The 23,232-nt window shown below is 39.7% G+C and overlaps 1 protein-coding gene across 8 annotated transcripts in view; it reads left to right on the plus strand.

The window, feature by feature from the left end:
- Positions 1-22,192, plus strand: part of LOC111246317 (neuropeptide CCHamide-1 receptor-like) — a 70,914-nt gene extending 48,722 nt beyond the window's left edge. Inside the window, exons 1-7 of one of the 8 annotated variants that reach the window (XR_015322772.1) lie at positions 2,854-3,004; positions 4,265-4,459; positions 7,263-7,780; positions 9,454-9,857; positions 10,339-10,408; positions 12,331-12,816; positions 21,504-22,192. Coding sequence is in view for 3 of the 8 variants with exons in the window: in XM_022795717.2 (XP_022651452.1) it covers positions 2,854-3,004; positions 4,265-4,459; positions 7,263-7,780; positions 9,454-9,852 (1,263 nt within the window). In the remaining 5 variants the exon portion in view is untranslated. Of the gene's footprint in view, positions 1-2,853; positions 3,005-4,264; positions 4,460-7,262; positions 7,781-9,453; positions 9,858-10,338; positions 10,409-12,330; positions 13,078-13,199; positions 18,648-21,503 lie in introns of those variants that run through there. The other 7 variants (XR_015322771.1, XR_002671636.2, XR_015322770.1 and 4 more) reach the window with 7 other exon arrangements.
- Positions 22,193-23,232: the final 1,040 nt, after the last annotated feature.

The raw sequence follows: 23,232 nt of genomic DNA on the forward strand, positions 1-23,232 counted from the left end.
GAAACCATCTGTCCGATACACTGCTTCTTAGATTTAAAATATAATTGTGTTTCGTCGGCCCTTTATAAAAATAAATAATTCATCCCCTTAGCTTTTAGACGCGAACTCAATGACTTGGGACTGACACGCGAACGAGTCCGCATTCCGAGACCTGTGAGCAGTGCTTGTCCTAAAAAATTCTACCCGTGAAGCCATCGTTTAAGCGGAACTCGTTGTTTATATATGCACATAATCCCGCCTCGCACAACTTGTATCGGTTCTTTTTGAGAACTCTATTTATTTTATGTGGACTCATGAACATCAGAGTGGCATTGCACTATTGTTGACAGAGCAACCATAGTAATGTCCCATCCAGCTAAACCCTTCTTCCTACTTTTCTAATCTAATCTCACAAATGAGATAGTTGTGACAGTTACGAAAAGTATATTTCTAGCGGGTTCTAGGGCCATGCAAACTTGCCTTTATGGCGCCAATCAATTTAGACATTTACATTTGCATTTGTTTTGCAGTAACATTATTAGAGACGTAAGCTAGAGAGCTTCAAATAGAACCTGAACTAGCTTGCTTACTTGCTAAAGTGCTTAAGAGACAACTGATTGTTCCATTGAAATTATGCAGGGTGTTCTGTGAACAATATCTAAAGAATCTCCTATTACTAAGTTTCATTGTGTACTATTTTTCTTTCTGTTTTCTCAAACTTTCTTTCACAGACCTAAAGCAACCTCGAATCGACCAGGTCACAGTGCTTCCCTTTTACTTTACTAATAATGAGCAAAGGGCCCGTACAAGGAGCAAAATGTATGCTCATTGTGATATTTAACATTATAGAGTTTACCTGCAATAAATCCATAGCATTGTTATGTTGTATAAGTTTAATATGTAACAGTTAAGTTTTACGTACAATATTCGTGGGCTGAAATTCGTGTGAGGTGCTCATTTAATCGACGTTTCCTAACGACGCTGCTTGATCAAGTTAATCAGGTCCAATCTATTTGAAATATGAATTTGAACTATGGCAGCGAATGGTATGACCTACAATACGCTAAAGTTCTATGCAGGTATGTTGTACCCACAATCTTTCCGCGGTATCAGCTGACTAATAAATACTGTTAAAATATCCAGAGAACGTATCGCAAAAAAGGCGTTTTTCCTTACGTCCTGGAGGCACTGGGTCTATTTTATCTGCTCACAGTAGCTATCTGGGACTGTTAAAATCACGAATGGTATGCTAGAGATAGATATGTAGACTTGCGTTTATACTGGCCGGGAGCCCACTTGTTAACGGAGTGCTACAGTGGTTACTGCTCATATATTCCGTCATAGAAGAAAATGCGTAATAGGTAAGAAATAATAATAATAGCAATCATAGAACAACAATAATGAACGTAATTCCTCGAACGATCGCATACAACCCATGGCTAGTATGGATTTTTTCCTCCCAAACGAATATACCCAACCGTGATGATGACAAATCATTCGTACCGTTATCATGCTCCACGAAACACTGCTGGTGGACCTCACGATGAGTTCCTACAGACACTATCATTGCAAATGAAATATGGATGTCATCAAGATCAGCTCATGAAATCACGACTGAACTGTACGCAAAGACAGTTAACTTATCTTTGAGCTTTTTAGGCGAACTTGCGGTGTCCATGCTACACGATCCCCGTTTGACATTCACATTCATTTATCGAATTTGCTCGAAATTTTGTTGTTATAAGCTACCTTTATGGACTATTGTACATTTGTTTTTGTCGGTGCTATGAAATTGTACGGCTTTTGCAACCTGCCTATCAGAAAGAGTGGAGGGGTTAGTTAGTTTAACACATGATGAAATGTTAACTCGATTAGTGTCTAGCCAGTGGTTGGTATGGCGAAGTCAGAGGCCTACTTGAACAGCCATAACAAAAATAAGCCGCTTTTTCTACGCAATGAAGCTCGGCACAAACCTTTGTTGTTTCCGTTCATTAAATGTAAAGCCTTTTGTTTCAGTCAGGTGGGGTGGTCTAGTAGACAGTGCATGTGACATTGGGAAATCGGAATTTCAATACAGATTTGCTTTACATCTAAATGCTGATAAAAAAAAAGTGCTGTTCCTTCGTTTTTAAGTTGGCAAGCTTTAAACTGATTCTGTCACATGTATTTCCGATAGGGGTTGTTAATTTGAAGCTTTACAAAGTGTTAGATTTGCCAAATCCTAGGGAGATTTTCAAATACTCAGCAGTGAATAGCTCCGTTTATCAAAGTCATGCTGTCCTTTAACTAGTTGGATACCTTGAGAAACATTGCAACAACAACAACAACAACAACAACAAATGTGGCTTCAAAGAACTTCGCAACAAAGTATGTGTATTGTTACATGATCATTTCAACTTTAGCAGCCATGCAACTCTTTTAAGCCTAAACAGTATATGCTTATTCCTAATTGGAATTAGCCATATAATACGAGTTTAATAGATGAATATGGTATACGCAAGTAAGGTGTAATTGTCCATTGAACAGCTCGTTATCGATCAGCGTAGAAGAAGGCTCAACTCGCCAGAAAAAAGCTCAAATTTGTTTGGGCCTCGAGTTTTTTTACTAGCTCTGCGATATATTGCATGCTTGCATCCAGACGTGGATATCGTAACTAATGTACGTTGACCTCTTCCCGTTACAGACGACCGTCCTCCCAGGTTGCTGACATAAATAGCCACCTATTTGGTAGCTTTCCGTATCATTTACGTTTTCGTTCAGCCTGAGCCATTCGTTCATTGGTGAGTTGCGCTCTCCGGCTCTTTGTTTCCGGGTGATCTCCGCCGTAGCCCCAGTGGTATCACCCGGCGGAGGCAATCGTTCGCGCATCGCAGAATGCGCATGGATATGGACGAATTGTGGAACCTTACCTCGAGCGAACTTCTAGGAGATCTGCCATTCCTGGGCCAGTTATTGAGTGCAACCGGGAATGGCAGTGATACAATTCTGCCAGCAGACAACATTTCATTTACGCTCAACGATGAAGGTAATACCGAGAGTCCTGAAAGTGATAAATTATCTAATTTAATAAGGAGATAAAGTTCGCAGAAGAAAGCACTATTTCAATATGATCATGGGGCACGGACATAGCACTTTATGACGTGACACGAAAGACGTTATCCGGAAAATACGTGGGGGGGGGGGTAGGGACAGACATACCAATTACGCTAAAAAAACTGAGGACATATATTTATAGGAACTTTTGTCTGCAAAGTATCCTTTATTCGCATAGATTCATAAAATCGCAATTCGAGCGGTAGTTCTTCACAGTCACCTTTATTTTGAGCCAATACGCTGGTATGTGACTTTTGCATTTCAAATTCACGTTGGGAAAACAATTGATTTGCCGTACTCTTCCATCTCTCAAAAGATTTGCTATTGAGTTACTATTTCAGAAACTTATATTTAGAGCTGCAAAATTAAAAATTCTTTGCCTTCACATTATTCTACTCAGAAATCCACTCGGATCTTCCTATTGCATTAGGCCCTAAAACTAAATAGAGCAATGCATAAAATTTAGTACATGAAGTCACTCTCAAATTCGTCAATTAGTCATGATATACGTGGGCATAATACTTAAATTGTTGAGTTTCTAAGTTATATGATCAGAATAGTCATGGATTTGATAGGAACCGTCTGCAGTGTTTGGCTAGGATACGTATTAAGCCTAGAAGACTAACTGCTTTTATAAAATACAAACGCGGTATTGTCTTCTAAAACCATTAAAAGTACCGTTCTGAAACCATCAGCGACTCACTCGAAGATGTTCTATGGTAGAACTCATTTGAGCATTCCTGGTTCGCGTAATAAGGATCTGATACGGTAACAAAAAGAACTTTGAGAATTAGAATTAAAATTTATATCTCTTACACGTTTTAAGAAATAATGCTCCTCAAACTGCATTAAGTTCTTAGAGGAGAACTTGCAGTGGAGATTCATATAAAATAGCATTAATTTAAAAAAAAAAACCGCTGAAACCTTGCCAATATTATTTTGGATAAGCTTTCAGTAGACGATTGTAGGAATTTATTCGGGAAAAACAGAAATTAAGAAAAACTAATAATAAACGCGGGCTCTATCAGTGGCAAGTCATACTTACATTAGAAGAAATATAATAATTGAAAAGGTCGACTCATCAATTAATAGTTAGAATGTAGTGGTATTTAAATAAGGGTGAGTATTTAACGACGTGGAATTAACATAAGATAGTAAGTAACAATTTTTCATCGATGTGCTGTCATTCCAGAGGAGTTAAGTTATATCCCACTGGGAAAGCATCTTGAGACGTACCTGGCGCCGCCTGTATTCACTCTAATCTTCGGCGTCGGACTCATCGGTAACGGAACCTTGATGCTGATCTTTCTCCGGAACAAAGCTATGCGAAGCGTACCAAACATCTATATCATGTCGCTATCCCTAGGAGATCTTTTCGTTATAACTGGTAAGCACCCCCCGAATAGTTAGCTGCGTCGAATAACTGCCCTGTCTACCTCCGTTTGTTGGCTAGTTCAGATTTGTTTGTTTTTAGTATGGAACTTGACGATTTCAGGGAAATAACATTCGTGTATTGCCTAAATGGTTTTACCATATAATTCATTTGTTACTGAATGCTTGTGAATTTGGCCCAGGGGCACCTGGACGAAATTTATGCCGTTTCTGTGCTAGCAGTGCCCATCAGAAGCTGTTAGTCGCTCTTACTTTACTTTTTTGTCATGTATTTTTGGTAAGGTGGATCGACCAGTATGTGGAATTATTAATTTTCTACAGCGCCATTACTTATTAGCTTCAAATTGTTCGAGATATATCTATCAGAAGTTATGTGCCATTTTTTCTATACTACTTGCAGTATTATAAGCGTTACGTACGTCCGGTATCATCGTTAGACATTCCATCGGACAGCTGGTTCACAGTACGATATGAACTCTGTCTACGTGTGGGTTCGAACCTGGACCACAAAAGGTTGAGCTAGGATACTGCATCGCCTGTACTAGTTGTACCTTACGCTTCCATTTTTTAAATTAGCTATCATCTATCGATACGTGTTTCACGTTAGGAATGTTTACAAGATTTCTTTCGAATAACTTCGTTTCAATGACCAGTTCAAAAACGTGTATAGATTCAACTGAGCGTATTTCAAACGATGACAGTTTAATTGTCGAGCCAAAGATGTCGATGGCTATTGATTACTAGGAACTATTTCTATTCGACTTAATCGTTTTGATAAAGCCGAAATGTTGAGATAATGCATAACATATTTTCTAGCATCCATAGTACTAAATCACAGTTGTACGAGCAAGTAGTTCGAGAACGATGTTTGTTACAAGCCAAAATCTTGACCTGACGCGAACGTGTAAACGCTTAAAAGAACAGAGCAGACTTTATGGAACATATCCTAGAAAAACCGAGTACCACTCATGCTGTGTCTGATTGGCTCATATTGCTTTAGGAGCGGGCGGCGGAGGGTAGCGACACACGGTAAGCGCGATTATCACTACAACGCCGTTCGGTCACTTTTTCTGTCTGCTACAATATAAACACATGCTCTTTAGGTAACCATTGTGATTTAGCCGGTCTAGTTTTTTGCCCTCTTTTATTTTTCAACGAGGCTAGGCGATGTCGCCTACCGGGTAACACCGGCTCATCAGATTAAATTCTCGTTTCGTGTCACCATTTCACGACGATTAATCTACTAAAAATCTGGGACGAAGATAGTTTCAACTCTTTTTTTTTTTGCTGTTGGCGACCCGGCTATTTGCTAGAGCCTGAAAATGATGTAATGGAAAATTTTTCACGTTAAGCTAGATGCATTTGGAATTTACTTTTAAATGTAGGTCGGGCATTGTGTCAGAGAATAAAGTTAAGATGCTGATTCCCCAACGATGAGTTAGGATGGATAATGTTCAAAACTTCTCGTTGTCGGCTACTAAATATATACTATCTGACGCCGTAAGATTTCATTTTTGATTACTGTAATTAGGACAGATGCGACGGAAATAGCCTTGGAACCGGGGGAACTAGTTCGCTAAAGTATTACTCACACCCTTCTCAAAAAAGGTATGATAGAAGTCCTATGCTATATTGCTGTCAAAAAATAAATCGCAACACAGTTTCACTCGGCTGGGAGATTCTTATTCTCAATTACTTTTACATGCCAACGTGTTAACCTTTCGAAGCGGGTTGGTAACTCAATCGAGCCATAAACAGTCACGCAACCCACAAAACTGTAAGTTAACCCATTTGCAAGAAGCAAGGCTGTGTATAGATTAGGATTAAGAAGAATAACGGCTTAAAGATGCATGCAGCGTTAAGTATACATCGGGCTATCTTGCGATGCCAGTCTACTATCAAGTTTTACAATTAGTTTGTTCTTTCGTAAAACAAGGGGGGCGACGATAAAGCGATTATCGAAAGCTGATCTTTTCGTCTTTTAACAACTAACTTTGCTGCAGGTTATAACACAATTCAACCTGATTTGTTTTCCAATAAGGCCAACTACATAGATAGGGCACTAGGGATGTTAGTATCGAAGGTGCGCGTCAATGTTGATCGGTGCTATACAGCCTTGAAGCAATAGCGACCGACGCTGTTTACGTTACCAACGGCAGTCATAATTGATATACCAAACGCGTAGATATATATGTATTAGAAGATATATACATATATCTTCTGACTATGCCAATTATTATTTTTACATAGATTGGATTTAGGGCCGAAGAATACTGAATCGACGCTTCTACCGGGAGTGTGGTAGTATCGTTTAAAGAAGTCCCGAGACATTTTACGTGTTTCCGTCTCCTGCACATCATTAGGTATGTAGGTATTTAAACCCGCAGCTTGAAAAAAAAACGTGATGGAAGAGTGCCGACGAGAAAATGCCCACGTAGTTAGAAAAGCAGAAAGGGAAACGCTGCGTTCACAGATCTTAGCTTGGAACAATAAATCTTTATTGACGCTATGGTTATCGTGGCAAATGTATGCATTAACAAGATTTACAACATAAGACAAATAGAAATGCATGGGCTTGATTTTCTTGATGCCAGTTATATTTATATGCGTATTTGTTGATCTTACCGATTTAAATGATCATTATACACTAGAAAGTACGGTACATTTACCTTATTTAGATAATGTTGTCTGGTCGTTACGACAACGTATGCTGCATTGCCTGTCCGAGTAATTCTTACATAGTATACTATCTTAATTTAGATGCCTTGTATTTTTATTGTTTTTTTTACATTTTTCAGGCACTGTTCCATTCATCTGCGCCATCTACGTACTGGACTCGTGGCCATTCGGCTTGTTTCTGTGCAAGCTGTCAGAGTTTATGAGAGATTTATCTATAGGCGTCACAGTGCTTACTCTGACGATGTTGTCGATCGATCGTTACATCGCAATTGCTCTCCCACTTTATAAACGGAAAGGTGGCCGACACGATCGTCGAGTGACAATTGTCATCACGTGCCTTGTGTGGTTCATTGCTTCATTGATGGCCATACCTGGTGCTTATTTTTCCTATCTCGGGGAGGCACATCTTCCAGGTAGGCCACCCATTGTATACTGCCATCCGTTTCCACAACACATGCAACCCTGGTATCCGCGTCTCATGGTGATGATGAAGTTCCTAGTTCAATACGTTATCCCGCTCATTGTAATCGCGACTTTTTACATTCTCATGTCGCGATCGCTGATCAAAACGGCAAAAAGTACACTCTGTGACCAAAAAAACGCGGCTGCCAAGAAACAGCAAAAGGCTCGAGTCAAGGTTTGTAGTTTTACTTCACATTTGACTCTCGTCTAACTATTTCACTAAACGAAAAGCTGTCTTTTATTTATTCCTGTGAGTGAGCGACTGACATAGATTAAACAGAGCAGTAAAAAGAGGACCATAAACTCTATAAGTGATTCAAAGAAAATAAGTGGCTCTAAAATTACCCTATTTTTGTCCAATCAACCTTGGCGCCTATTGGTCATATGTGCTCGAATATATAATGGCCTCGCGCGAAACGTGGATTCGCTAATAATAACTGGACCCGTAAAACCGGATCACCTACGTGTACGTCGGAGTACAGCTTTTCTGCAGTGGCACATTGCAAAAAAAAGGGTGCCTGAATAAGGCAAAACAGAGGAATGTTAATTATAATATCGTTATTGTGGACTCAGTTGAAATCAATCAGAAGAAACAGTTAGCTTATGTCAGATCTACTAGGTAATCTTCCAACGTGCAGTACTACACATTGTGAATGGGGACTTCCTATGGTGATCGCATACTATGCACGCGACCAGCAGAATACACATAAAAAAAAAACTGCCTGGAAGACCTGAATGAGCTTTATCACGACGGCGACGCGTCTGCCTAATGAGAGTACCGTGCCGGCAAGAGATTCTTCGCGGTTTTCTAAGACTATGCACAAAAAATTTCGCGGGCTTTGTCGTTTAATAAGGCCGTTCTGTGCCCCTCAAACGCCCCAAGACCTATCTGAGATAGCACTATGCAGTTACATGATAATAGAAATAACCCCTACAGAAAGTCATATAGAACATCATCAGCGTTATTCTTGGACGTCTGGGTTCGGTTGTGTTAAGCGCCTAACTTGTATTTCCTAGCAGTTACTTGGATAGAAGCAACTTCCTATCGCGCATAGAAAAGCTTCGTTTATGGGACAAGCTTGAGTGCAAAAATGAGAAACTTATGTCGCTTTAATAATATATATTTTCAGAACCAAAATCCAGTTAGTGTACGTTAAAGCTACTATACGTCTAGGCGTCTGGTCTTTAGCATTTTTTTTTTTACATATATCGTGAACAAATCGAATCATAGGGCTTTGACATCGCCATTCCGATTCATCTGCAATGAAGGTTCCTCCGAAAAGTTGAATGCAAATGTTATATCATGAGTCTTCAACTACCCTTGGCTAGCAATAGACTCAGAAATGCTGATACTAAACGATTAAAGCAATTCATAAAAAAAAGAAAAGCAATTTGTGATTTTCTTTTGCTGGCCTGCGCAGCAAACAACTGCGAAGGATTTGTATGTTACTTTAAAACAACTACCGACCCAGAAAAGATTTATCATTTACTCATATAACGGACAGCCCGGATAGACAACTAATGCAGCACTACCTCGAATAATTATGTAGGAAATTTAATCTTCCTATCGCTTTTCAACTTTGTGTAATAATGCTTGATATGAAATTGTTACCTAATCGTGTGAAGCCGTTCTATTAGATAATTCGAAATACTGCAAAGTATCTTCGTCCGCATTTATTAAACAAATCAGATACAGGTACAGATAAGGCGTGTTTCTAACATATTTTCTTTCATTATCTATTATTTACTACAAAGTGTTTTGGTTCAAGCTGAAATAGCGGCATCGATAATATTTGCAAGTGATGTTTAGTGTACAATGCTTCATCGATTGTCTGTTGAATATTTCAGGTAGCCAAAATATCACTGTGCTTCGTGCTAATATTTGCCGTGTGCTTTTTCCCGAATCATGTCGTCATGATTTGGCTCTACTTCCATCCGAATGCTCATCAGAACTACAACGATTTTTGGCATCTGTTTAAACTATTCGGGTTTGTGCTGACATTTGTGAACTCGTGCCTCAATCCAATTGCTCTCTATTTCGTGTCAGGCGTATTTCGTTCCTATTTCAAAGCGTACATTTGCTGCCAGCCACGTACTCGGACAGTGGTAAATAACTCGATGCTATCCTACCGTCAATCATTGCACCCTTCTGTGCAGATCGATAGCACTTCCTTGAGGGCATCGCTAATCTCAAGACATTCCGGTCATGGCGTCTATGATCATCGAAAGAATTCAACACGCATTTGACAGAAGTAAGTACTCTCCCAATAAAAGACACATAATCTCGTGCTTTGTTTTGCGTGGGTCTGAAGCACCCGCCAAAGACACGTTAGCAACGGCGCCATAGAGAGAATTTTTATAAAATTCGATTTATATTCGTGGGATAAACTAATATACAAAGGAAGCTAATTTTTGCTTCGGCAGGTACAAGTAACTCTAAAACAACACCATACTAATGTGAAAACTAGTTTATAATAAGCAACCAATTCACTCTAGTTTTTCTACACCGCGGAATTATCCAGTCGGTGAAAGCAAACTTCCGGATCATTGTTTTGTTATTGCATCGAGAAATTCGCCTACTAGAAGCGGTAGGCCAATGTAGAAGGTTTTGCTGGGCTTGGTATCTGGATCTTCCTCAAGAGATTTATAAAACGGCACGGTAGCCATATAAGCAGCTATTAACCCAATTTTTATTTCAGTAGGTAATTTTACAATGATGACTTCTTCTTTCAGCCCTGGTAATCACCTTTGCCAGCTCTGGGAATTGAACCAGCGCGGCTGCACGCATCATATTCTTTTCATGGTAAACATAACGACGTAGTTTAAAAGACGCGTATTAGTCACGCGTCTTTCTCGCTGTAACAGCAACCTATTACATGTCGCAAACATGCGGAGCTAACCACACTAGTTCCACATACAGTAAAAAAGAAAAAAACTATTTGTCCCCGTTCCCTCAGATGCTGAAGTTTCAAATCAAGGTAATTTCTCAGTTTTTCGGTGATCTTTCATAAATTATCAGCTTTGTCATTTGAATTTAGTAATCCACTATGCTCAGCTACTTACCACTACTGGATAACTACAATATATGATCAAATTAAAGAAGTATTCGCAATGTTCAGTCAATATCACATAAATATATGTGGTCTTTGACTAGGGTCTCATTAGTGTTAGTAGGGTTCCCCAGTTATTTTTATATAACCCCATAATGATTTTTAATGTCTAGTTTCAATATATTGTGCAGTTGAAAAATCTTGCGGAAATGTCCCGCACTTCCTGCAGATTTCAATCGACAGGAACAAAACTACATATATATATATATATATAAGCATCATATTAAAAAAATCACTCACAGATGATCTCGTTACTTACTATTCATTTATTATTCTTGTATTGTGATATCGGTTCACTTGATAGTGAGCTTTCCCTGGACTCAAATTCGATGGGCTATTTTTAGAATCGTTCTTATTTTAGATGTCCTCTATCTTTTTCAATATGTTTCTATCTGTCTATGTCATAATCATACGAATAAAAAGCGCCACTTAATAAGCATCTATCTGGAATAGCACACCGTATGTCACCAAAATAAAACCATTCATTACTTACTGCGTTTACTTCACAAACAATATTGCCCTGTAGGGCTTAGTGTCATCTCAAATAAAAAAAAATGCTTGTGAGCACTAGAATCTTGTTTAATAGAGAACACAAAAACCTATTTTCAAATGTTTAAAATGCTTGATTCTCTTTTCTCGCTAAAACGAATCTGGGGGCCGTCTTTTGAAGCATAACACAGCAGATTGTCTTGATTCACCGCTGCGGTGAGAGCCTTCCCTGTACTCAATCACGGAAAGCGGCCCGCATCTTCACGATTACTTCTTGTCTACACAGATAACAAAATGACTCTGAAAATAACTACAGTTTCAATAAGCTGAAGGCTTGATATTAAAAAGAAAAAAAAACTGTGTGTTATGTGACACATATTTGCTGTATTTGATTTGCTTGGAGCAACTTGGATGAAAACAAAGTCGCTTTTTTTAGCTACCTTTTGTCTCAACATCTCATAGAATTAATGCGTTATTGGTAATCGCCTTCGCTGAAGGCATGAGCGATATCACCGACACATGTTGCAATTGCAAGTCTATTGTACACCCGAAGCTTGTGCCTGATTCTGCGAATCGAGGAAACACGTTACACGAAATGATGGCCATCATAAGAAAAACATCTAAAATTCGCCAAGTTTATCTATCTCCATAGTGATCTTGACTTAATTCGCACAAATCGTTTTGCTGTTATTAATAGTAGTTTTCATTTTATTGTAAGTAAATTTAACAAAAAAAAAAAGACAAGCTAGTTACTAGCATTAAATTTAATAATGCATTTCGATTCTATATATTTTTAAATGATTGTACATAATGGTCTGATACGCTGGTGTGGTAGAGATAATGGTCTGGCCGGGACATGACAGGCGTTTGCACGGAATTCAGCAAACTTCCTCGGACACTTTATATTTAAGTTAGACTAGGACCCGTTTTGCACTTTTCAGAACGAGGTAGAATGTCAAATATATTATCAGCTACGGTACATATTACTAGAGCACCAGTGTTGACTGCATTACCCGACTCGAAAAATCGTCGCGAATGCAACGTAATTTATATTCAATGTCAGTCTGTATAGCAGCTACAGCGTTTACGTATCCGAGAGAACTGAGTATGGTGTAACGCTTTGCAGGTCTGATCTGGACAAGCTCAGCGACATTTACGCTCACAGCCTTTCCATAAGGCAAGGACATCGCCCCATTTGTCTCAAATACAGCACCTGTTGTAGCAGCAGCAGAAAGATTCACATGGAAAAAATAAGTAACTGTTCTGCGTAGACCTAGAGGCACACGATCGACATTGCGAGGATGCAGAAGGGACGATCGAATGACTCTTGGCAGCAAAGTAAATTTTTCTGACAGAACCTCTGCATATAGCAGGCGATCGACGGGCCCACAATGACACACATATTTTTCGGGGCCAACAGGGAACATTATGGCAAAATACTCATTCTCAGCAGCAGAAGCAACAACTGGGTTATTGTCAATCGTTTGGATGCCTACCGTTTGGATAATTCATCGCGCTGAAGCTTTCTCAGACGCAACAAAGACATGTAGCAATGAAGTGGTCTCTAACGAATGTGGACATGGGCAAAATGGAACTCGAGCAGAACAAACAGGTACAAGAACACGTTCTTTTATGCACTGATGTTTATGCCGAATCGAGTGATGCCTACCCTTGCAAAGAGAACCCACTTTTTATTCAAACATAAAAATTAGAAAAGACTGCGAAGGGTGGTACATTCGATCCTACATACACATAATAACAAAAAAAAATAGCTTTCAAAGTCTACTATTAACATGACTGGTGTACATACTAAGCATAAGTAAACGAAAAATGTGTGTCCACTTTAATAAAACCCGAGGTTTAACGGTTCGGATACTTTCTTGTGCTCTCACAAATAATGAGAAACGGCTGTAATGTATGAAACTTATATCATAGTAATCTAAGCAGTCGAATTAAGACTCAGTTTTATTGCTTCTGTTTCTATTCTGATAACAGCTGCCATCTTATTCGGGTTTCATCAGTCATCAATCAATCATTGTCCAAACAAGTAGATTAGCAGCTGGGACCTAGCCACCCGACGTCGTATCAGACAACATAAATTTTCTAGAGGGCTTGCACGGCTGGCACACGAAAATGATATTAAGCTGATAATACGACTGTTTGACATACGTTTTTGATCAGACGGCAATAAAATGCGAATTCCCGAGTTAAAAACAAAATCTCTCGGGACGCCAATATTTTTCGTATAACTTTAATTTAGTAGATCGTTATAAAAGGCTGTAGTACTATATACGTATATTGCAGTCGTGTATCTCCTAAAAGTCGTAGATATCCCAGCGTACGCAATAACAATTTAGCTTGTAGGTGTTACGATCACACTGTTTAAGTTAGCAGGGTTCATAAGTATCAAGCACGACAATTAAGCAGTCAACTACAATGACGGGTTTACGATAGAAAATTATGGTAGTTAACCAATAGAGAATTTTGCTTTTTAATCATTCACTATTTTCCCCTAGACTAAATTCGAGCGAAGACGAGAAATGGAGTGACCGTGGCTTTTAACGGTGAAGTTCACACCTCGTAGAAAAGCGAATGTAAACAGAAAAAGGACGGTGATATAGGGTGTGATAGAGAAATTACGTATTGATATACCTGGTTTCAACATACTCGACATAGGTTATTGGTGCCCCGGTGTGTAAGCTGTTTTATTATATGGTTTTTCCACATTTTTTTTTTGTTTACCAATTGCACTCAAGCCGATTCCGTTTGCGCTTTTATTCTTAAGCATCTAAAGCACAAATTTATGAACTACTACTACTACTACGATCTATATACTTTGAACATTGGGGCGACCGCCTGCCGCGCATTCGAATATCGCATTGTGTTTCTATTGTGTCGTTTGCTTTCTTAGCTGTACGTTAACATATTTAGGCTACAAGTATGTATTGCAACTAACCTGTTTATTTTTTGGTATAAATATTCTTACCAGCACGAGATCCAGCTATCGAACAGGTGGAATGGGAAACAGACTTTAATTTAAAACTCTGAACCGCATTCCGATTACTGAAAATATATGGAGTACTACTGTTGGCTGTTTTTTACTATCAGTTCGGCTAAACCTTGGCCCGGTTAAAACATTCAGCCTTTAGATCTATAATTTACCCTGAAACGTTGCGTTTAACGTAGCCTCGATTGGTGTGTTGGTAAGCGTGTTTTTCCACTTAGACGTGAAGTAAATATCGAATTATAAAATTCACATGGCCAATTGAGGAAGAATACTCTCACTTTACCCATTCTTTCGCCATTAGTATTGCTCCCTTCGCTGTGCTGATGCAACGTTAAAGTCAAGCGTATGGGTGCACTAACACTCCTCGTCCTCATCATTTCATCATGTTAACTATTTTAGATGTTTAACTGTTAGTAGATGGATATCGGCAAACAGTATAAAAGTTGGTTACGCTTATTATTTTAGCTGAAAGGAGTACAAATTTGGGAAAATGCACGAGTGCCGAATGACGGCATCATTCGATACGGCCTTTTATCGGTCCAGCTGATATCTGATGGTAAAAAACGAGAAAAACCTGTAGTAAGCTTTGGATTACGAGTACGATGTCTGTATTGGACAACCACAAGAACAAAGCATGTCTTCTATGAGATAAGTTGATACTAGCCTGATATGCGTATAAATAATATGGCGTTTTCCGTGGTACAGTAACGTTTATTTCCTTAGAGCGGTGGTGTAGCGTCAGAGAATTCAACTTATCAAAAATTCCGCAAAACAGACAAAACCTATAAAATTAAAAATAAAGGATTTTATTTATCAAGCATTACGTGTTTGTTTCAAAAATGTTTAAAACCAGGGTTTAAATGTTCTTCACATCACTTTCGATTAAACAATTTTGCCGGTTAGTAATGCAGCTTCGATTAAGACATAATCTATTTTTAGGAATAATAAAATATGTTTAATTTACAATTTTAATAACAATTTTTTTTATCAAACAAACAGACGGCTCTGTTGTTGTTGTGCGCCTACAACTTTGAATTTGCGCGCGTCTATTCTTCGTGTTATATATCTCGTTATTATCGTCGTTATGCATTACTGCTTCAAACTGTTAAATAGCTCCTTCTACTCTTCAGCTTCGAATCTCGACCATTTTACGTCTTCCCACCACTTAAACACTGCATTATCATCAGGATGACAAGCTTGCAGATAAACATTTTTGCCTCCCTACAGATAACTTATAATTTTCCTATTCATTAATCGGTACCTGACGTCTAAGGCGCACGTATTCGTAGTTGATCATTATCAGCGGTAGAAATAGTAGCTTAAGCCCGAATTAGTAGCTCTCGTTTTCATAACCTCTGTATTTTGTCTATTTGCCATATAACTATTTTGCTGAAGGCAAACCGTACCCATGTTATGAGTGTGTGATTGAATTGCAAATTTTCAGTGAAGACTCCCGTACGGGGTACCGAAAATATAGACCCTATTTATTTCTAATCTAATAAAATAAGACTTCTAGCGTTGTGAGAATTGTGGTTTTATTCAGTCCAACGAAAATCTCTCTGCGCACCTTCGCTGCGAATTTCCATGAGTAAAAATGATTTCTACGTATATCAAGCCACAAATGCCACATCATATAAATTTAGAATACTCGTGCTTACGAATTTGGGAGCCCGATTAGTACCACATTGAACATCAAATATGACACTATTTAATAGCCACCTTTGCCAGCTAAAAGACCGTTCTAAGCATGCTTGAGGTTGCTACTGGTTTCCCGCCGATGGATGACTGAGTTTATAATAGGATTCGCGCTCTGCAACACGTGGTCGGACAAGCAGGTTTCCCTAGAAAAATGTTTCTTTGGTCTGCTTGGCACTTCCCTTTTCGAGACGACTGTAAAATTAATTAGTTCATGTTAGAAAAATTGGACCAGCCATGTATATGGAAGATTGTATCGGAAATCGTGGATGGAATAAAAAAAATTGGGGTGCCGTTAAGTGTAGAAATCAGAACGAAACCATTGATTGATTTCAGAAACATACGTTTGGTCATAGGTAGATGAAAAATGTGGTAAAATCACGTTTTTCTATATTTCAACCCGTTAGACAGTAGTTCAGATGGCTCACTTCGAGATTCGAACCTACACCACCACGTACGTCTTTCTGAGCTTAGCTAGCACACACGTTGCACACTGTGCTACCAATCAAGATTGTAACGATGGGGCACAATAAACCTCGTCACTGTAGAAAACGAATCCAACCTGTAAACTATCGACTTTTTTTTGTAGTGAGTGCGTCGACTCCTATTTTATTAGAATTTTCTGTTCAAATAGCACAAGACGCCTTCGGCTTGCAATATATAACACATATTTCCCTTATAAAGAGCGAAATATTTAAACGGTCTTTCATATCTTACTTAGATCAGAAATTTGACTGTTAATAGTGGCGAATACAAACAAAAAATAACACCGTTGATAGTGAAAGACGGCGGTGAAGAGCGGCGTTGAATAAAGACCTGAACAGAAGAGTTATTATTATTAGCGATTATTGACAGGCCTGGTATCTAACTTTGCCTTCGTGGGCGGCCCCACACCGAATGCACCGTAGAAGTTCGCGCTGCCGCTTGCTGTGTGCATGTCAACAGCTGTAGAAAACAACGGCAGCGATCAATGCCTGCAACTGCATAATTATATATATATACGTATATCAATATTTTTTTATATATATGACAGTGTGTGATGTCAAGGATACCACTCTTTCGTGATTACATAAAATCGACAGCAAAAGCTTCATATGGGGCATAAATAGGCGCCAGGAAGTTCTTTCTGCTCGAATGGCCAGATTTATTTTTATGTAAGGAGAAGACCTTTTGGAACCGTGCTTAAAATATTGCATCAAAAACAACCTCTTTTTTCTCAGTTAGTATGCACGTACATTCCACTTTCTCTCTGGCGCTCTTTATCTATGTTATATGCTTGACAAACGCTGTCATTCTTTTCCATGATGGCTCATCTCTTACAATTAAAATTACCATCTAAGCGCATGTTGCATCCTAAGCGAAAACAAATGCTTTCCACAGACGTATGTGTTGCTTATTAGATACATGGCAGAATGTAAAAATATAATGGGTGCTGTCTACCTCTCCCGTCTTGGAGTTTAAGCAAGTAGGAGGTCCGCCTTTACCAATTCGATATTGATACTGCTCAAAAGTACCGTGACTCGTAACCAACTGGGTTGGTGGGAACGATCCGTGTCCGCGTTTATACCACTCAGCCAAATTGGATTGGGGATTTCGTTTAGGAACCAGGTTCTCTTGGTTGGATCGAATTCTACCGCTGTAACCATTTCTCTACGATTGTTTTGCGGATGGTTTCTCCTGACGTGGTCAGGTTGGCTTATCTATCTGACACCCCGGGAACTCTATAATTCCATGGAATTTTCCGTTAGTAGAACTTGTGCAAAAGCCGTAGCTGCGGTGCGGTATCCTCTTGATCATATTGAGGACTATCGGCTACTACGTTCTGTCTAGAAGCTTAGATTTCTTCATTGTTGCCTTTTTTTAAATCCAGGCAGCCTACACTATTGATGTCAGTAAACGTTTTCTCCATCCAAGGCTCCCTCAGTCCGTGGGTCTAGGCGTCGAGGGTCAGCTGCTGTCTAGGCGGTCGGCTTTGCCACGTAGTGAACGTGCGACGTGCAGGTTCTTTGGTTGACGATAGTCTCCAGGTATATTATCTGTTTGGATAGTTTGATCTAATAACCGTGGAAGTTCGCGTCGCCTTTGTTTTTTTTAGCGCCAAGTCCAGTCGTCTGGGCGGTACCAAAAAATAAGATATCCATGGGGATCACATTTACCATCAATTTCAATTATTAGCGGTTCGGATCGATCAAAATCAGCATACAGTTGTCTACGTACACCACTGAGTGCGTGTCTGTAAGATAGGCGTAGCAGCGTGTCGTACGTTATGTTCCACAAGGTGAATCTGAGGACCAAAACCTGTACGATCCTGCTCTAGCTTGGCAGGCCGCCAAATGATAGATAGCCCGTCTCTCAGTTATGACACTATCGTTCTCGGGTAAATATATTATATTATCAAATTATCTCAAGGCGTCTTTTATCGCATCCCAAATCATCGACTTGAACCTATTCTCTACGTCAAGGAGGATTGTAGCAATGGGCAGGAATGTCGGTAAATAGCGCGGTTATGCTTCTTTGTGGTTCTTTTGCTGAGGCGGGTGGAAAAGCATGCTTTGCACGGCTTTGTACCCCTTTCCCCACAGGTGTGTCTCCCACCTCCTCACAGAGCAGCCTTCACTGATTCTCTCTACTCCTGTCTTCTCCTGCTGTTCTGGCGAATTGCGCCTCCTAGTGCACCTTTTTCGCTGACAATAACGGTCGTCTCGAGTCAACGTCACGCGGCCATTTCTTCAGTACAATAGGTGTCTGTCGGCGATTTTGTAGAAGGCCGGTCATTTGATTGATATTTCATACACATTTTTCGAGGCTTGTAGTGAATTTGCGTCCTACAGGTGCGAGTCCGCACGTTGAGCTCACATCTTAGTTTCTTGTAGTCTATGCGTTTGGCTGATCTGAGCATATTTTTGGCGGTTGCAGACGAGACTGAAAAGCATATGGTGTATGAGATGTAGACATGATCGCACCGGGTTTCCGTGTCATCTTCTATTCTCGTTAGGAGCTATTTGTTAGCTATACGTGTCGTGGAGTTGAGCCGATTATTATCTCGCCTTACTGTTTTGTCCTCGGACGTGTTGACAACCATTACTACATATCGATACGTAAAATTCCCACACTTCTCAAAAAGTTCCAATACACCTCCATCGTGTAATTTAAGGTGTATATATATAGAGCAGACGGTCATGTCTTTTGTTTCGATAATGATGAAGTGATTTTTCTATTCTGTTTTTGAGTAACTCAGTGTAAGTAAGGGAGGTTTTATTTAGGTCGCAAATGAAGAAGTTTTTTGTTTGGGCCATGGGTGGTTCTTGAAATCAATAGGTGGCTGATGCAGTTTGTGACAGTACGTTTTCTGCTGGGAAGTTCCGATGCGAACGCAAAGTACAGGACACTGAGTCGATGTTGCATAGCGTCCGTCCGCCTTGCATACGTACCAGAATACAAGCTCCATATACTCCTTGTTCAAATAATTCGCTTTTCTGCACTTAGAGCACGGCAGTTCTTTCCGGGGTTCGTTGTGCAGCAAAGGCGAATCGGATCCTCGAAACTAAGGCAGTATATGCATTATGAGACCGGAATCACCTTGTCTATCCTGCACAGAATCCATCCCGTCTTGACGTATCTCTAACAAATAGTTGTGCGGTCTTCGTCGGTAGCTTGATGATGTGAGAGCAATCTCCTGTGTTTGTGCAGGTTGATCTAGATTTCAATGGTACGAGATACCCTGCGCTGAAAAGCTCCGTCTAAGTTCAATGGCGTTTATCTTCTGACGATGATCATCCTACATTACATTCGAGTGTTTGCACTAACTACCATTGATACGCTGGCTGTGATAGCTGCTGCATTCGTGCAATTCGTAGGGGGCTGTGACATCCTCGTTTCTTCTTATGACTTCAAGTGCAGCTTGATCTTAGATAGTTACACTTTTTTTTTTTTAGATAGAGTCTTGCATACTTTAGCGCAGAAAACTTGGTGATGAAGTACTAGAACAAGGATCCTTTGCGTTTGTTGCTGAAAGCAGAACTAAGTGTGTTGGCATAGAATGCTCATGTTAGGCAGCTTCGTCGGGCCGAGGTACATTCAGGTCAGTTATTCGCCAGCAGCATAAGTTCTGCTTTTCTTTCAGAGTCGGGTCCTTGAGGGTGTCACAGGTACTTGACGCGTTTTTCTCCATTCAAGGATACCTCTCCTTCTTGCCGTGTCCATTTCTTTCCGTTGACGCGACAGTATCTCATGGAGGGACGCCTGTGGCGATTTTTAGATAAGCTTTTTTATAGTTACGCCGAGATAGGAGACGTCGTCTTCTTCTTCTGACAGCCGTAATCGGATGCTCTAGATTTATGGCTGGCTCGAGTAGTATTATTAAATTAGCGACAGTGAGAGAGAACTTTTACAGCTTGTAGACTTGATCCGCTCTTGCGCTGTAGAATACATTTACGAGGCTTTAGATTTCATCATGTTGGTCCCTGTAGCTGCAGTGGTGATTTTTGTTGGCGTCATTATCTTCGGAGGTGATCGTGTCACTTGGGGTCGTGTTGCCTTCCACTTTGTCTTTGTCCGCCTCGGTTGCTGTTGATAGTTGCGGCTTTTTCAAAGACACTGTAGGAGTTGATGTTTATCCTCTGGTTTAGGGCTTTTGTCAAAGTTCACGCAGTCTACGGGGGTAGGCTGGGCCTCGCTGACTGCCATGTGAAGGGTAAGTGATGCAGGTCTCTCGTCCGATTAGCTTCGTTTTCCTCCCTTGGGGGTCAATCGTTAATACCTGGTGGATCAGCTACTGTTGGTCCTCTGGACCTAGAGTAGAAATGCGAAACCATACTGAAAATTCATTACCTTACCTTTTAGGTTTCCCAGTTAGCCTGATATTGTCTGTAATCAGCCAAGAGCTGAACAGTTTGCATCAAAATCTTTAGGTCGATCTTTCGCTCGAAATACATCCCTTGCTCCAACCTGCTGATTGGCGCGCCTAACTAACATTTGACAATTCGCCTCCCAGCTCTACCAACTTGATCGCCGGCTCACATATAAACTCGGCGCAAAAGCCACGATTGTACGCAAACGATTTTGAGCAGAAATTTCAAAGAGCGTTTTTGCACTCTTAGACAGTTTTGATGCCGAGAACGCAAAACGTCGGTGAAAGATCAATTATTTTTGTTTGCTAACTACTTGATAGTGGTCGCAGTCCGGATTAGTCTATTGAATCGGTCGGCTAGCAGCCCACTTAGAAATACTGTTAGTATTTGCGATAATTTACCACTAATTTTGCTACACTGCGTTCATTAATAGACACAGAGTCACAATAAGGTTAAGTGTCGACTGCACTCTAGGAACTCGCTCGCGAGAACTATATTTTACTGTACTTTTCGAAAAACCTCTTTAATTACGCTATCTCTCAACCAGCTGGTTACGTAACCGCCGAGAATAACCAGACCAATGACGTTGAGTTAGTCAAAAAGGGGAAGCAAAGGTCCGAGAAGCACGCCTTATTTTTTTTACTTACCGATACACGCAATATCGAACCTTACAGAGAAATAGGAATAGGCATCGTGTTACTTTTTAACAGTATTGTAACTTTGTCGTCTGATGCTTACCAATTCCAGGAGTCCAACCCCGAGTGGGCAAAGAGTCGTCCATTGGTCCAGGGCGCGAACTTTCTAAAAGTTAAATAACTTTGAATCCTCTGCGGTGGAGGCAAAAGCCTGAATAATCTGTTTCTACGAGTGTAATTTTGTGAGGCTGCGTGAAGATAAAGTTGTGGTATTTGTAAAAAAGTTTTGAAAATCAGTTATGAGAGGATTAATGAGTTAAGCTTGAATTTGACGTACCGAGTACTGAGGCTGTACATATATAATCCACATCTTTATTGATACAAACATAACGCAGCTACAAAATGAAAATACGAGTGATTTATTTTGTAGAAGGTTGTACGTCCTCTGAAAAGAATAGGTCATCCCAGTATGGGAAAACTCTGACGCAATGATGTCAGATGTGTGATAATAAAGGTGACCTTGATAAACAATTTTAGATAAATACTATAAAAATATTAAAAATTCATCTAAGATCATCAATTGCTCTTTATAGTTATCACTTAATGATGTATATTCCCTATCTTATAGAGAGAAAAAAAAATAGGGTAGAGAGAAAAAGAAAGAGTTAACGATGTGTCAAATTCAGCAGATATTAGAGGCATAAATAATCATCAGCTTACTGTACTAAGATTATTAAGCTGAGCCTTGTAATATATACGACTTGATAAAGCCTGCAGGTCTGCAAAATATGATTATTGCAATGGTGAACGCGTTTACTTATTGACTTAACATGATGGCATCACAGCATTGACTACTTAATGAGGCTTAATGCTCAAACGTAACGACCTTCGCTTACTCTTGTAATTTCCTCGGAACAACAGACATTCAGTGTTTATTCTATGGTTTACTTTTTTCGCCGCCATTGATCTCTTCGCATGCGTCTGCGTAGCACGCCCTTTGTTCAACATCAGATTACATCGTAAGTAGGTAATTATGTAAAAAGGATCACAGTGCCTGATAAAACGCAAGTATCGATAGGTGAATCATGTCAGGAAGCCAATTATAGCAAGAGCTTCACGATACGCACCATTTACAATCTGTTTAGGAACATTTATATGTCACCGTTTATCGTCTGTTAATTATTTGTTTATTACAATAGTGAGTGGTGTGATGCCACCATTTCAACTCAATATGTCTACCTATATATGGACGTAAGTGTTTAACAACACATTTCGTTCTTCGTCTTCAACAGTTAAGCCTATCTCGTCCTAAATATGATCCTACTTTTCCTCCTTCCCTCTTTATATACATATAGCAGGGTGAATTACTGTTAGTAGGAAGAATATGGCTATGTACATGAATTATATCCAAATCGTCACGAAAAATAATTGCACATACGATTTGTATATTCAAGCGTAATATCGCTCCGATTAGATTGTTAATGGATGAGCTTTTGTTAGGCTAAATATAAATGAAAGCAGGTTAGATAGATAAAAAGACAAGAGTAAGAAGCTAATGTAGAAATTACATTGTCTTCTCCAGAGCACCGTAGGATCCTACTAAACACACTATTACATACTTGTACAACATATTAGCCATTGAGGACTTGGCACCACGATAGATCGGCACACCATGTTCTAATAGTTACCTGGCCCAGACAATTGCAAAATAAATAAACTTGCATCTTCCGATCATGAGCGTCTGAGGAAAAAGGGTTTAGATTTGGTAGGGTAGCCTTTTCAGTTGTTAGGCTTACAGCGTATTTCTACTATCATATATTTAAGGCAAGTATCAAATAGCA

Source organism: Varroa destructor, unplaced genomic scaffold, assembly GCF_002443255.2.
Source record: "Varroa destructor unplaced genomic scaffold, Vdes_3.0 BEIS01000003.1, whole genome shotgun sequence".
Classification (NCBI taxonomy): Eukaryota; Metazoa; Arthropoda; class Arachnida; order Mesostigmata; family Varroidae; genus Varroa; species Varroa destructor.